This window comes from Zalophus californianus, chromosome 2, assembly GCF_009762305.2.
Source record: "Zalophus californianus isolate mZalCal1 chromosome 2, mZalCal1.pri.v2, whole genome shotgun sequence".
NCBI lineage: Eukaryota > Metazoa > Chordata > Mammalia > Carnivora > Otariidae > Zalophus > Zalophus californianus.
This window is the reverse complement of record NC_045596.1, coordinates 87,236,248-87,248,326: the sequence shown is the minus strand read 5'-3', so window position 1 is coordinate 87,248,326 and position 12,079 is coordinate 87,236,248. Positions and strand designations below refer to the sequence as shown.

At 35.1% G+C, this 12,079-nt stretch overlaps 1 protein-coding gene across 3 annotated transcripts in view; it reads left to right on the top strand.

Moving 5' to 3' along the window:
- TBCK (TBC1 domain containing kinase) overlaps nt 1-12,079 on the top strand; it is a 237,560-nt gene that overhangs the window by 14,406 nt on the left and 211,075 nt on the right. For all 3 annotated transcript variants that reach the window (XR_003520644.2, XM_027598076.2, XM_027598077.2), the window contains exon 3: nt 4,598-4,670. Coding sequence is in view for 2 of the 3 variants with exons in the window: in XM_027598076.2 (XP_027453877.1) it covers nt 4,598-4,670 (73 nt within the window). In the remaining variant the exon portion in view is untranslated. The remainder of the gene's footprint in view (nt 1-4,597; nt 4,671-12,079) is intronic.

Sequence of the window (12,079 nt, the reverse complement as noted above, 5' to 3'; positions counted from 1 at the left end):
ATAAATAAAATTATTTTAATTAATAGATGTGAAAATTCAGGTAAAGAATAGTAGCATTTGTTAAGGACCTATAAGATAATTTATTCCATATCTCTAGCTGCATATACATTTCAGCCTCAGTGTGTCTATTGTTTCAGTTTCATCAGAGAAATAGAACCAGTAGGATGTTCATATTAAGAGATTAGTTGCTAGGAATTAGCTTCTGTGACTGTGGGGGCTAGGCAGGCTATCAAGAAGGACAAGCTGTACTCTTGGACAAGAGCTGAAGCTGCAGTCTATGAGCAGAATTTCTTCTTCATAGAAGCTTCAGTTCTGCTCTTAAGACCTTTACAAATGATTGAATCAGAATCATCCACATTATCTAGGATAATCTTCCTTACTTGAAGTGATTATAGATCTTGATCATTTATAACAATACACTTTTATAATACCACCTACATTAGTGTTTGAGTTTAAAAACTATAGCTTAGTTGTGTTGACTCATAAAACTAACCAACGCAGTGACCTAGTAACAATACTGGTTTTTACGCACAGAATTTGTATTTTCAGTTTTACTATCTAAATATTTATTTAGATATTATATTTAAAAAGTGATGAGCTAGTCTCATTTTTATTGTAACAAAAGAATGATGCAGTAACTGTATTCTAATAATCTAACACACAATTTACCTTTCTTTCTCTTAAGTTAAAAAAAATTTATTTAAATCTTTCTTCTAGTCCCTCTCCTGATTCAGCTCCTTTATTATCTTTCTTGCTTAATATTGTACTCTCTTCAGTTTCTTAGCATTGACTTAAAACGTACAGTTCAGGCTGTATTTACACTACAGTGATACTTGGCATTCATCAAATATTTGTTAGAAGAAAGATTATTTCACAGTTCTTGTATGTTCTACTCTTTAAAGTTCATCTTAGTGTCACATTTGTTTTTTATAAATAATGCCACTACGTTGTTGACTTATATTTGGCACATTATGATTCCCAGATACTTTTGTCATATTTTGTTCTGTGAAACTATATTGTTTTTATAACAAACAGAAGTTATTTTCAAACAGTGGTCCAGAGTTTCAGGATGAAGACTCTCTAATGATTTCTTGAAAAAAATGCTTCATATTGGAAACATTGTTTTGGTGTACATTCCATTACCTTTGGGAGAAACTTTGATATTTTGCCAAGGATTATGTCTCTGCTGTATTAAAATAATGCTTCAGAGTTCCATAGAATCCTGAAGCTTTGGCAAACTCTGCTTTATGATATTTTGAAGGAGTTTCCAGAAGAAGCCTGACAATTTTTTTTCTAAATTATTTTAAGCCTGACAAATTAGGGTAGTGCCAAATATTTCAGAAATCTTTCATGGATGTGGAAACTTATGAATATCCAACTTAAAATTATAAATTAATGGAACATGCACATTTAAATGAATTCTGATGTTTTTGTTTTATATTAAAATCAGCACTATTGAGGTATTATTTTTCCTAGTTTACAATGTAGGCTTATAATTTTCTATGTAGGACAGATCTCTATTTAGATAATGACTATTATCATATAAGACTCTTACTCATTTCTAATGGTTATATCATGGCTTTGCTCAAGTTCATTTATTTAACAAGTATTTTTATGTAAGATACTTATATGTTTGAGGTGCCAGTTCTAGACACTGATGATACATTTGGAACAAGACCTGCATGTTCCTGCCATCATGAAACATGTAGTGGAGAAAAAAGACATTAAATAAAAATGTATACAAATCCGTAGAGTTGAAGTTAAGTTCTACGGAAGAAAAGTACAGTGTAGAATAGATTATCTTACAGGAGGAGCAAATTGATTTGGGGATATCAGTAAAGTGTTCCTTATGGAAGTCATATTTAACCAAGGAATGAATAATAATAATAATAGCAAATACTTAGATTGTGATTGTTATGTGCCAGGCACTATTCTTGATCCTTATTATGTGTTAACTTATTTCAACCTAACAACAACTCTATGAGGTAGGTGCTACTGTTTTCCTCATTTTATAGAAGGGGAAACTGTGGTGTAGAAAGATTAGCAAAGTTCTCCAAGGTCACATAGCGAATGAATTGTAAACCTGGGATTTGAGCTTAGACAGAAGAGTCTGTGCTCTTAACCACTGTGTTTCATGATAAGAGTTAGCTGGGAGAAGGGAATGGGGAAGATCATTTCAGGCAATATGAACCCATGTACTAATACCTTAAGCAAGATGGGGGAGGGAAGCCCAGCACGACTGGAAGTTGGTAAGCCAAAGTAACAAAAGATGAAACTGGAGAGGAAGTTAGGGTTTTCGGATTTATTATTATTTTATTACTTCAACTTTAGTATGAATATATGATGGAAGGTAATAAGAATTAATGTGAGATCAGTTAAGGCACATTGTACTGTCATATTAAGAGGACGCTGACTTGGACCCACTTTGTGGTGGGTGGAGCAAACTACAGATTCTGGAAACATTTGGGAGATAGAAATAGCAGGACTTTTTGTTTGGATTTGAGAAAGGGAGATTACTCCTAAGTTTCTAGCTGATGCAGCTGACAAGATGGTGGTACCATTTACTGAAATAGCACTCAAGAACAGGTTTCAGGAGCAAAGTATAAGTTCAGTTTGAGTTCTGTCAAGTTTGAGGTGACTTTTATATTAGGGTGAGAAATTATCTATAAAAGTCTGGAATGCAGAAGAGAGTTCTGGACTTGAAATAAAATTTGCAGATTTTCAGCCTTGGGAGTAAATGAGGAGAAAACACAGTATGAAGACCCCGAATCAAAGATAGAGGAACTAAAAGCATTTCAGTTAGGGTAGAGGAGATGCCACTGTACAGAGGAAACTGAGGAGAGGCAGCCAGATAGGTGTTAGGAAAACTGACATAATGTTGTAAGATGAAAGCAAAGGAATGCAGCAGCTTCCCATTTGGTTCCCATTTGGTTTTCTGATTGTATTTGCTTTTTCCTCCTAGAACTTCAGAGTTGTACACAGTTGCTTCAAGTTCAACTTTGTGTGTTTTTTTCTTTATTGAAGAACTGATTTTCTTTCTTATTCTCTTTTTCCTTTCTTCCTACTCATTAAAAATTCTTTCAAATTTAATTTTAAGTTCCTGTTTAGATCACTTGGAGTCTTTCATCTGAAAGTGATCGCTTTCATTTAGAGCATTTTTAGTTTTTCTGTTTCAGATCATTCTGTATAATGCTACCACCTCAGATAGTTTCAGCTTCCAAAATTTGACCCATGCAGTATACTGCCCTCCTACTTCACATGATTGCCTGTGTACCGTAGTCCTTCATTCATCTCTACTCCCACGTGCAAGACCATACCTCGAGCCAGTTGTTACTGAGTGTTGTTCCTTTTGCTGGATCTCCTACTCTGGAATTCTCCTTTCCCATCTCCTGTTCTCTCATTTTTTCTGCCTTTCCTACTTTTCATTTTCATCAAACTTCTTTGCAATGATCACTATTCCCAATCTCTTTGCACTCTTACTTCTTTGTTTTATCCTAGTCTGCCATCTATATTTTGTGTTCATCTTCTTCCTTATCTAACTTAAAACTCATTTTGCATAGATATTCACAGAACTCCACAATTTCTTTTAAACCTCTGATCTCTCCTGAAATAACCTTATCAGATTCCCAACCACTTATAAGCCCAGTTGTACTTTTCTCTCACTCCTCTTACGTGCATTCATTAAAAAAACAAAAACAAAAACAAAACAAAACAAAATTGGGAGGGGTGCTGGGTAGTTCAGTCTGTTCAGCATCTGCCTTCTGCTCCAGGCATGATCTCAGGGTCCTGGGATGGAGCCCCACATCAGGCTCTCTGCTCAGAGGGGAGCCTGCTTCTCCCCCTCCTTCTGCCTGCCGCTCCCCCTGCTGTACTCTCTCTTTCTGTTTCAAATAAGTAAATAAAATCTTTAAAAAAATTTGTCAGACAATGTGTTAAGTCATTAGGGATAACCGATGAGGAAAAAAGTATATGGTCTGACCCTCAGAACTGTGCTATCTTATTCTTAGTTAATCTGTTGGAAAATAAAAATTACATCATAATATTGATGGTGCCCACCAAAATTTTATATTATTATTTAATCTCAGCAGGTCCCATGATGTTACAAATAATCCCACATCAATTTTCTGTTCTTTCTTCATAGTCATGATTAAGAACATTTCTACTTTTCTCAAATTTCTAAACTTAGTTGCAAAACCTTTGTTTGAACTAGACTGCCAAGACAATTTGTCCCTAGCTCCCAATTTCCCCTTCACTTCAAAATTTCTTTATATCTTCATCCAAGCTTTTCCTTTTCCTAATATGTGTCAGAAGAAGGGTCGCTTCTTTCTTCCGAAGGTAAAACTTTCCATCTGTTTTTCCTGATGCACATGGGAGAAACTCTAGACAAAAACACAAGATGACATGAAATTGTTATTTAATGTGTTGTTTTATTATACATTTATTCTGTTGTATAGATATGGTAAGTATGTAGTTAATATAGAGTTTGAAAAACTCCTACAGTACTATTAGTACTGTAATATCTTTAATGGACTATGTTATTTTGTTATTAAACATTTTGTTAATCAAATGTAAAGTGGATTTGCTTTGTTTTACGCAGAAAGACTGGTGGTGGTAGCTGAACACTGTGAACGGAGTCTAGAAGACTTGCTTCGAGAGAGGAAACCCATGAGGTACTGTGTAATATCAGGACAATTAAATGAAAAGCAGAAATTGGCAACAAAAAAGCATAACAAGAAACTGCAGAGTTTTTGTTTCTTCTGTTACTTATTTAATGATAAAATCCAGGTGCAAATTTTTATTTTAGGAAATTTAATTCACAGGCCCCATAGAAATTCAACATTGACATCGTCCAGCATTCAGTTTTTATGAGGTAGGCATTCTCCAAAGTACTTGACAAAAAAAGATTCCTAAAGAGGATATATATGAAAATTTGTAATGTTTTCAGTACTAAGCATTTCTCTAGCTGAGATTAAGAGTATTTTCCTGGGAGTGGTACATAGTAACTACTAACAGGATGCTGGCATTCCTACGGACACAGTGAACTGTTTTAAGGAAAGGCCATGTTGAAGAGTAGAGAGAAATAATATTCATAGCTTGGATAGAATCTAATGATACAGTTTAAATTCAGTAATTTCAATGACTCAGTAATTTTACTTTCTGTCTCAGGCATTCTTGGCAAGAAGAGTACGTGGTATATATATTATTACAGATATACTACTAAATGAATTTCTTTATACATTTTCTGAAATTATCTTAAAATCATGAAAAATATCCCTTTAATGAATAAAGAAAGTTGTACTAAGCCAATGAAAATGGCTTGCCATGAATCTTTTTAGGATTATAATTATCCATCCTCTTTTAAGGAAATATTCTCATTCTTGGTCATTGCTTTTTAATCACTGCTATATCCTAGATGAAAACAAATTTTTTTCAAGGGAGGAAAAAATGTGTATATTGCTAAATGGTAGTTATTTAATAAAAACAAAACAAACTGAATAAAAATACTTCCTTTGATACTTTAAAAGATTTGGTTTTAAGTGTTCTCTAGAATGGGAGATTCAGATACCAAGTATACCTACCTTACTTGCTTCTTTGGAAGAGTCTAATCTGACCATATGTAATAAAAGTGACTTTTCTATATATTTAGAAATAGCTTAACCTTATGTAGTGAGTATGTTTTTATAATTATAATTTTTACATGTCTCAATCTTTGACTTTGTGTTTTTAAGAACATTATTCTGTTTACTAGTTCTAGAATGATCAAAACTTATGGTGGTAGATATAAAAACAGTATTCAGCTCTGTTTGGGGGAAGGAGTACTATAAGAACTCATTCAAAATAGCCTTGAGGAAACTATCTGGAGTAATGGAAATTTTTTACATCTTGGTCAAGGTATTACTTATGTGGTGCATGTTCTTGCTAAACTTTTCAAAATTCACTGAAGTACACACTTCAGATGTGTGCATTTCACCTATGTAAATTATTCCTGAATTAAAAAAAAAAAAACAAAAACGAAACCCTCATCTGGTATTTACTTGGCTTGGGTTCTAAATCCCTCATATAGCAACAATATTGTGTTGTTAATGAAGGTACTTGATCCAATTGCTTACCTATTTGTATTTCTTTCTATTAGAAGAAATAGTATAAATTAGTTGTGCTGCTTAACCAATACCTCACCACTTAGTGGTTTAAAAACAATATTTATCATTTCATATAATTTCTCTAGGTCAAGAATTCAGAAATGAATTAGCTAGATGTTTTTAACTCAGGATCTTATGAGGTTGCAGTCAACTGGGGCTGTCATCATATGAAAGCTTCACAGGCTGGATGAACTCGCTCATTTGGTGTCAGTTGTTGACAATAAGCTTTAATTCTTCCCCATCTTGAGGGCCTTTTTACACCGATCTCTTGTCTATCCTCACAACGTGGGGTTGGCTTCTCTCAGAGTGAACAAGGCATTGAAGCTTCAATGTCTTTTATGACCTACCCTCAGGAACCACACACCATCATTTCTGCAATTGTCTTAATGGATACAGAAGTCAGCCATTAATTCTATTCACTGTGGAGGGGTCCACATAGGAATGTGAATCTCAGAAGTCAGGGGTCGTTGGGGATCACCTCAGAGGCTGGCTATCACAGAAGTTTTAGTGATCATACAGGTACTTAAAAAGGAAAAAAAAAAAAACAAACAGGAGTGAAATACTAACCAACATTAACACTAACTGAAAAATAACCAAAGTTCTTAAAATTATTCAGTATTGATTTAGGCTACTTGAGACAGAAGAAAGGAAGATGTTTACACTGTGAAGAGAAGGTAGAGTATTAAGGGAATATCCAGAAGTACTAAAGGTGGAATACGGTCTTCATGGACATGGCTATACTAAGATCAGAATCGATCCAATTCTGAAAATTGATGTTACCCATGGGCTTATGCTCCCAGCCATGCTGAAGGACCCTATAAGCTACAACTAGAGTAATTCTCTGGTCAACAGGGTGGTAGTAACTATAGAATGTTCCTTCTGATCTTGAAATTTCCCTCTCTGCCCATACTTGTCCTTCCTTTGCTTACTAAAAAAACTGAGGCATAAGAGAGAAGCTGGTGACTCAGAAGACAAATTTCCATTTTCATCATTTTACCTCAACTCCTTTTTTTTTTTTTACTTTCAATTGTTCTATGTAAGGATACAATTGATACTGCTTTGCTAATAAGATTAAATCCATTAGCTTGTGGAAAGTTTTACTTTTCTGTGTTCATCATCCTTTATCCTTGTTTTAGATATAAATCTGATAGCACTGAACACTAGTAGTGTCAATAGTATGAAGGTGTAAAGAGGCCACCTTTCTTCAGTATGTCTTCATGAAGATAAAATCTTACAGATGGAAGCATATTCTTTGAGTAGATAGATAAACATGAACAGGATTAAATGCAAATTTCATATTGTCTTTCATGCCATTTACATTTCTAATAGTCTTTTTCATTTATGTAAAATAGGACATATTACTGTTTTTTTGGGTCTTCATAATTTCTTCAAGTAAGATACATTTAAACATTTTTGTAAATAAAGTACTATTTTCTAATCCTTCTGGTAACAGTCTAAAATTCAGTATTTTCCTCATTCATTTTGGAATATAACATTCAGCCCTTACTGCCTTTGAGTAGACATGATTCTGTCAGGTTCAGTTCCAAGTTGTTATCTGATCCATCCATCTAAATTAGCTTTGTCGAAAACTATTTGACTTTCCACATATTTGGATTACATTAGTCTCCAGTAACAGAGCAGATTTCATGTGCAGAGTTGCTGTGCTGTAATTTTAATTAATTCTATAACCTGTTTATGGAAAGTGAGAAGACGTTCTTATGGCTTATAAATCATATACATTTCCCCTACTGCCAAAAGTAAGCACCCCGCACCTGTAAGAGAGGCTGATGCAAAGTAAACAGGAAATCTATTTAGATGGGCTTGCAGTTTGAGACCCATGATTTTTACTTGTCCATCTGTCTCTAACTGTTGTAAAACTGTAAGCTGCCAGTTGTCTGGTAGTTATTTGCAGCTCATTGTCTAAACTTAAACATCATCCAAGGCATATGTCTTACTGGATTTATATTTTGAAGAAAATTTAACTCTTGTAAAATTGGTGAGACGGGGAGTGGGGAAATGAAAACTAGAAACTTATAGAAGCATCTAGTGTCAATTTACTCACTTTTTTTCATAACACATTTAATATCATTGAACTAAGCAATATTGTACTAAAACCTCATAGTAGTGATTTGTATTACAAATATAACCTAAGACTATCTTGAGGTTTCAGGTCGCTCTAGAAAACCAAGCATCTTTTTTTTTTTTAACATTTTAATAGCCCTAAAACTCTTTTGAGAATTCACGTTATCCAAACAGAAAGTAATGATTTTGTGCTATGACCTGGAGGTATTTATCAAGTCAATCTCTTATAAAATAATGTTATTTGTACAGATAGTTTGCTGATCTGGTTTGAAAGAGAAAAGTCACCATTTTCTTTATAGTTTATTCAAGCTTGAATATGAGGAATTAGTTTTTGGAGAATGCAGCTCTCTTTTCAGTGGCTTTTATATGTTACTTGTGCCAGAGTTTGATCTTGCCAATATTTCTCTCCACTTTCAGTTAAATAATCAAAATTATTTGTTGGAAACATAGAAGCATGGAATTCAGTTAAACTCCTATAACCAGTAGGTTTCAAGAAACAAAGTACAGCATTTGGAAGATTTGTTTGAAGTCATCTCATATTTGGTGCCTGTGAATCTATTTAATTGCTACCCTAAAGCCATATTCAAGATACTGAAAGTGGGGAAATTTAAATCTCAACTCCTTTCTGAAATATTTTCCGAGAATGTTAAAAAGAGAGACATACCTTCATCACTTCTATTAAAGCAAACATGAGGAAATGGTTTGCCTTTTAAGTCTAGGTGCTCTTTGGAAAGTATTTCCCTTTTGTGTTAGTGTTATTCAGAGCATGTACTTTTGCCTAATCTGTAACAGTGTCAGCAAGTGTAGTTCATAGGCAGATATTCAGCAGAGTTTTGGCACTTGGAGTAAAGTTTCTGCCTTGTCCTTAAATTTGCAAGTGAAGGCAGGGTAAGTAGTGCAGGCATGTTTCTTTAATAAAATGTTTGTCATATGTTTTTAGGGTTATGGTTTTGAAGATTTACCAGCGAACCATCAGCATAGCATAGGTTATACATGGTTATACATGGAGACTTTGATGGGAAGCAGGCTATGTCTGCAGCTGTTCACTAGCTTGATGGGAAACATGATCTGACTTACTCGGATGAGTAAGTTTTACTTGCTCCTATTAAAAGATTGCCTACTCACTGAATTAGATACTCCAAAGAATTTTGGACACATTCTAGAGTGCAGTCTATAGATGGATAATGAGCCACAGGTCTCACAGTCATCAGAAAGGGATAGTAGATATTCTTATTTTAGAAAATAACCTGATAGTGGAAGTTCAGGTTCTCGTACATTTTTTTTTCTTTAAAGGGCCTTAGTTTCAAAATTCATTTGAAATTATTTTAGTGTGGTCAAGTAACTTAGAGATTTATACAACTGATGAATATTTTTCTTCCTATCTTACTTGTTTTGTTTAAGGATGGAAAATAATACTACAGATGCTCTTACTCAGGCTTGGAATCTTGCAGCTATCTTTTGCTTTTTCCCTCCCTTGTACCCTACATCCTATTAGCTGTCAAAGTATCATTAATACAACCTTGGTGGTATTTCTCACATCTCTACTGTTTTTTACATTCTTTAGTTCAGGCCTTCATTAACAAACTGCTTGACTATCGCACTACAACATTCTCCCACTGGTCTTCCTGCCGTTAGTCAGTTGTTAGTATACTCTGTTACTATTTGCTGCTGCTATATTATTATTTTTAAAAATCAGTCCATTCCCTGATCAAAAACATTGGGTGGCTCTCCATTTTTGTGTGTGTGGGAGGAGTGCATTTTATAGGCATAGGATATGACTTCAATCAAACTCTCTAAATTATTTCCAAATAATGTCTAAATTATGCCGGTAGTTCTTATTGTTCCCCATAGATTGTTGAGGAGATGGAGCACCAAAGAATTGAAATACAATATGAAGAATGAGCTGTCCTTTTGTCCAAAAGTGTATCTCCAATCTTTAGCATGATGTATATAGCACTTCTTTAAGTTATTCACTTACCTCCATCTCTCTAGACCATACCACTGAACCAAAGCAAAAATTATATTTTCCTACTCCACATTTCTTTAGTACATTGTAACTCTCCAGTTGTAAAGTGCCTTTTCCCTTTTAGCTTATAATTGTTTGCCTGCAGGGGTGCCTGGGTGGCTCAGTTGGTTGAGCATCCGCTGTTGGTTTCAGCTCAGGTCATGGTCTCAGGATCATGAGATCAAGCCCCATGTCTGGCTCTGTACTCAACAGGGAGTTGGCTTGAGATTCTCTCTTTCCCTCTGCTTTTGTCCCTCCCCTTGTTCACATTTGTGCACACACACTCTCTCTCAAATAAATAAAATAAAAAATTGTTTGCTTGCAGTCATAGACTTAAGGAAGCTATGATTTGCCTTCCCTAACTAACCATACATTTTTTAACATGCATACTATAATTTTTTAATTTTTCTGTCTCCTAAAATTGTCAGCATAAGAGTTTGCATATAGTTAATGTGTTGTAAATGAACAATCCAATGAACTAATTGTGTTTTTAGTTTAGTCATGCAGTTCAAACTGTATTTCCCTATTATCTTCCTTTTAATCATGTGCCATGATTTTATTTCCCAAACAAATTAGTTTTGGTGAAAGTCTGGTGCAGATGTTATCTTGGTGATTTGTTTATTATTTTCTTGGAAATATTTTTTTAAAAATAGGATGAGTAAACAAATTGTTCATTTCCTTTCTCATCGCTCTGGGGAAGAATCTAAACTCATTTTAGGATGTTGGCAGAATCCAGTTCCTTCCAATGGTAGGACTAACATTCCTGTTTCCTTGATTAATATCAACCAGAGGCTGTTCTCAGCTTCTGGAAGCCATCTGCACTCCTTGTCATGTGGCCCTCTCCATCTCCAAAGTCAGCAATGGAGAATCTCTCATCATATCTCACTCATGCCTGGAATCTCTCCTGTTTCCTCTGTCTCTAACCTCTAGATCCAGATTTCAAGGACTCACGTGATAAGGTCAGGCTCACCCAGATAATCTCCCTTTCTTAAAGTCAACTGTGCCATATAACAGCTTAATCATGGAGTATAGTCAATCATATTCATCGCCTTGGGGGCTATACAGGGTGTATATCAGGGAGCAAGGATCTTGGGAATCATCTTAGAATTCTGCCTACTGCAGTTTGGTTATTGGGGAAAAATTGGGGAAAATTTTTTAGTCTTATAGGAAGTATGATATTTGGTGTTCTTTTTTATATTAGTAAGTCATTGTGACTGAGATGGTGGGAACTGTGGTGTGTCAGGGATCATCAAGACCACTCCCGGTTTCACTGATTCACTGGAAGCACTCAGAGGACTCAGAAGTCATATACTCAATGGTTACACTATACTCATCTTTTTAACAGCAAAAAGAGACAAAACAAAAATCAATAAAGGGAAAATAAAGGGGCAAAGAATGGAGGAAAGCAGCCACATGCTCTTCAGATTCCTCCCCTGGGAGAGTTATGAAGGATGTACTTAATTCCAAGAGCAACAAAGTGTGACAATATGTGCCAAGTGCTGCCCATTAGAGAAGCTTGTCTGAGTCTAGAAGTGGAGGGTTATTAGGGTTTGGTCACAAAGGCACATAGTGCTTGTGTGATTGACTGCAGTTACTGATGCTCTAGACCCTCCGAAGGAAAGCAGGTGTTCCCCATAAATCACATTGTTCGCACAAACTATCTCTGTAGACAAGCTAGAGTGGTTCAGGGCCTCAAAAGGGCAGAACACTCTTATCAGGCCATTTCCAAGAGCACAATTCCCAGGAGCCCGTCAGGAAAATAGGCACTTTGGGGGAATGCATAAAGAGACTAATGAGATTCTTTTTTGAAGAGGTATTAAACAGATTTTACAGCCACTTCCAGCAATTCTTG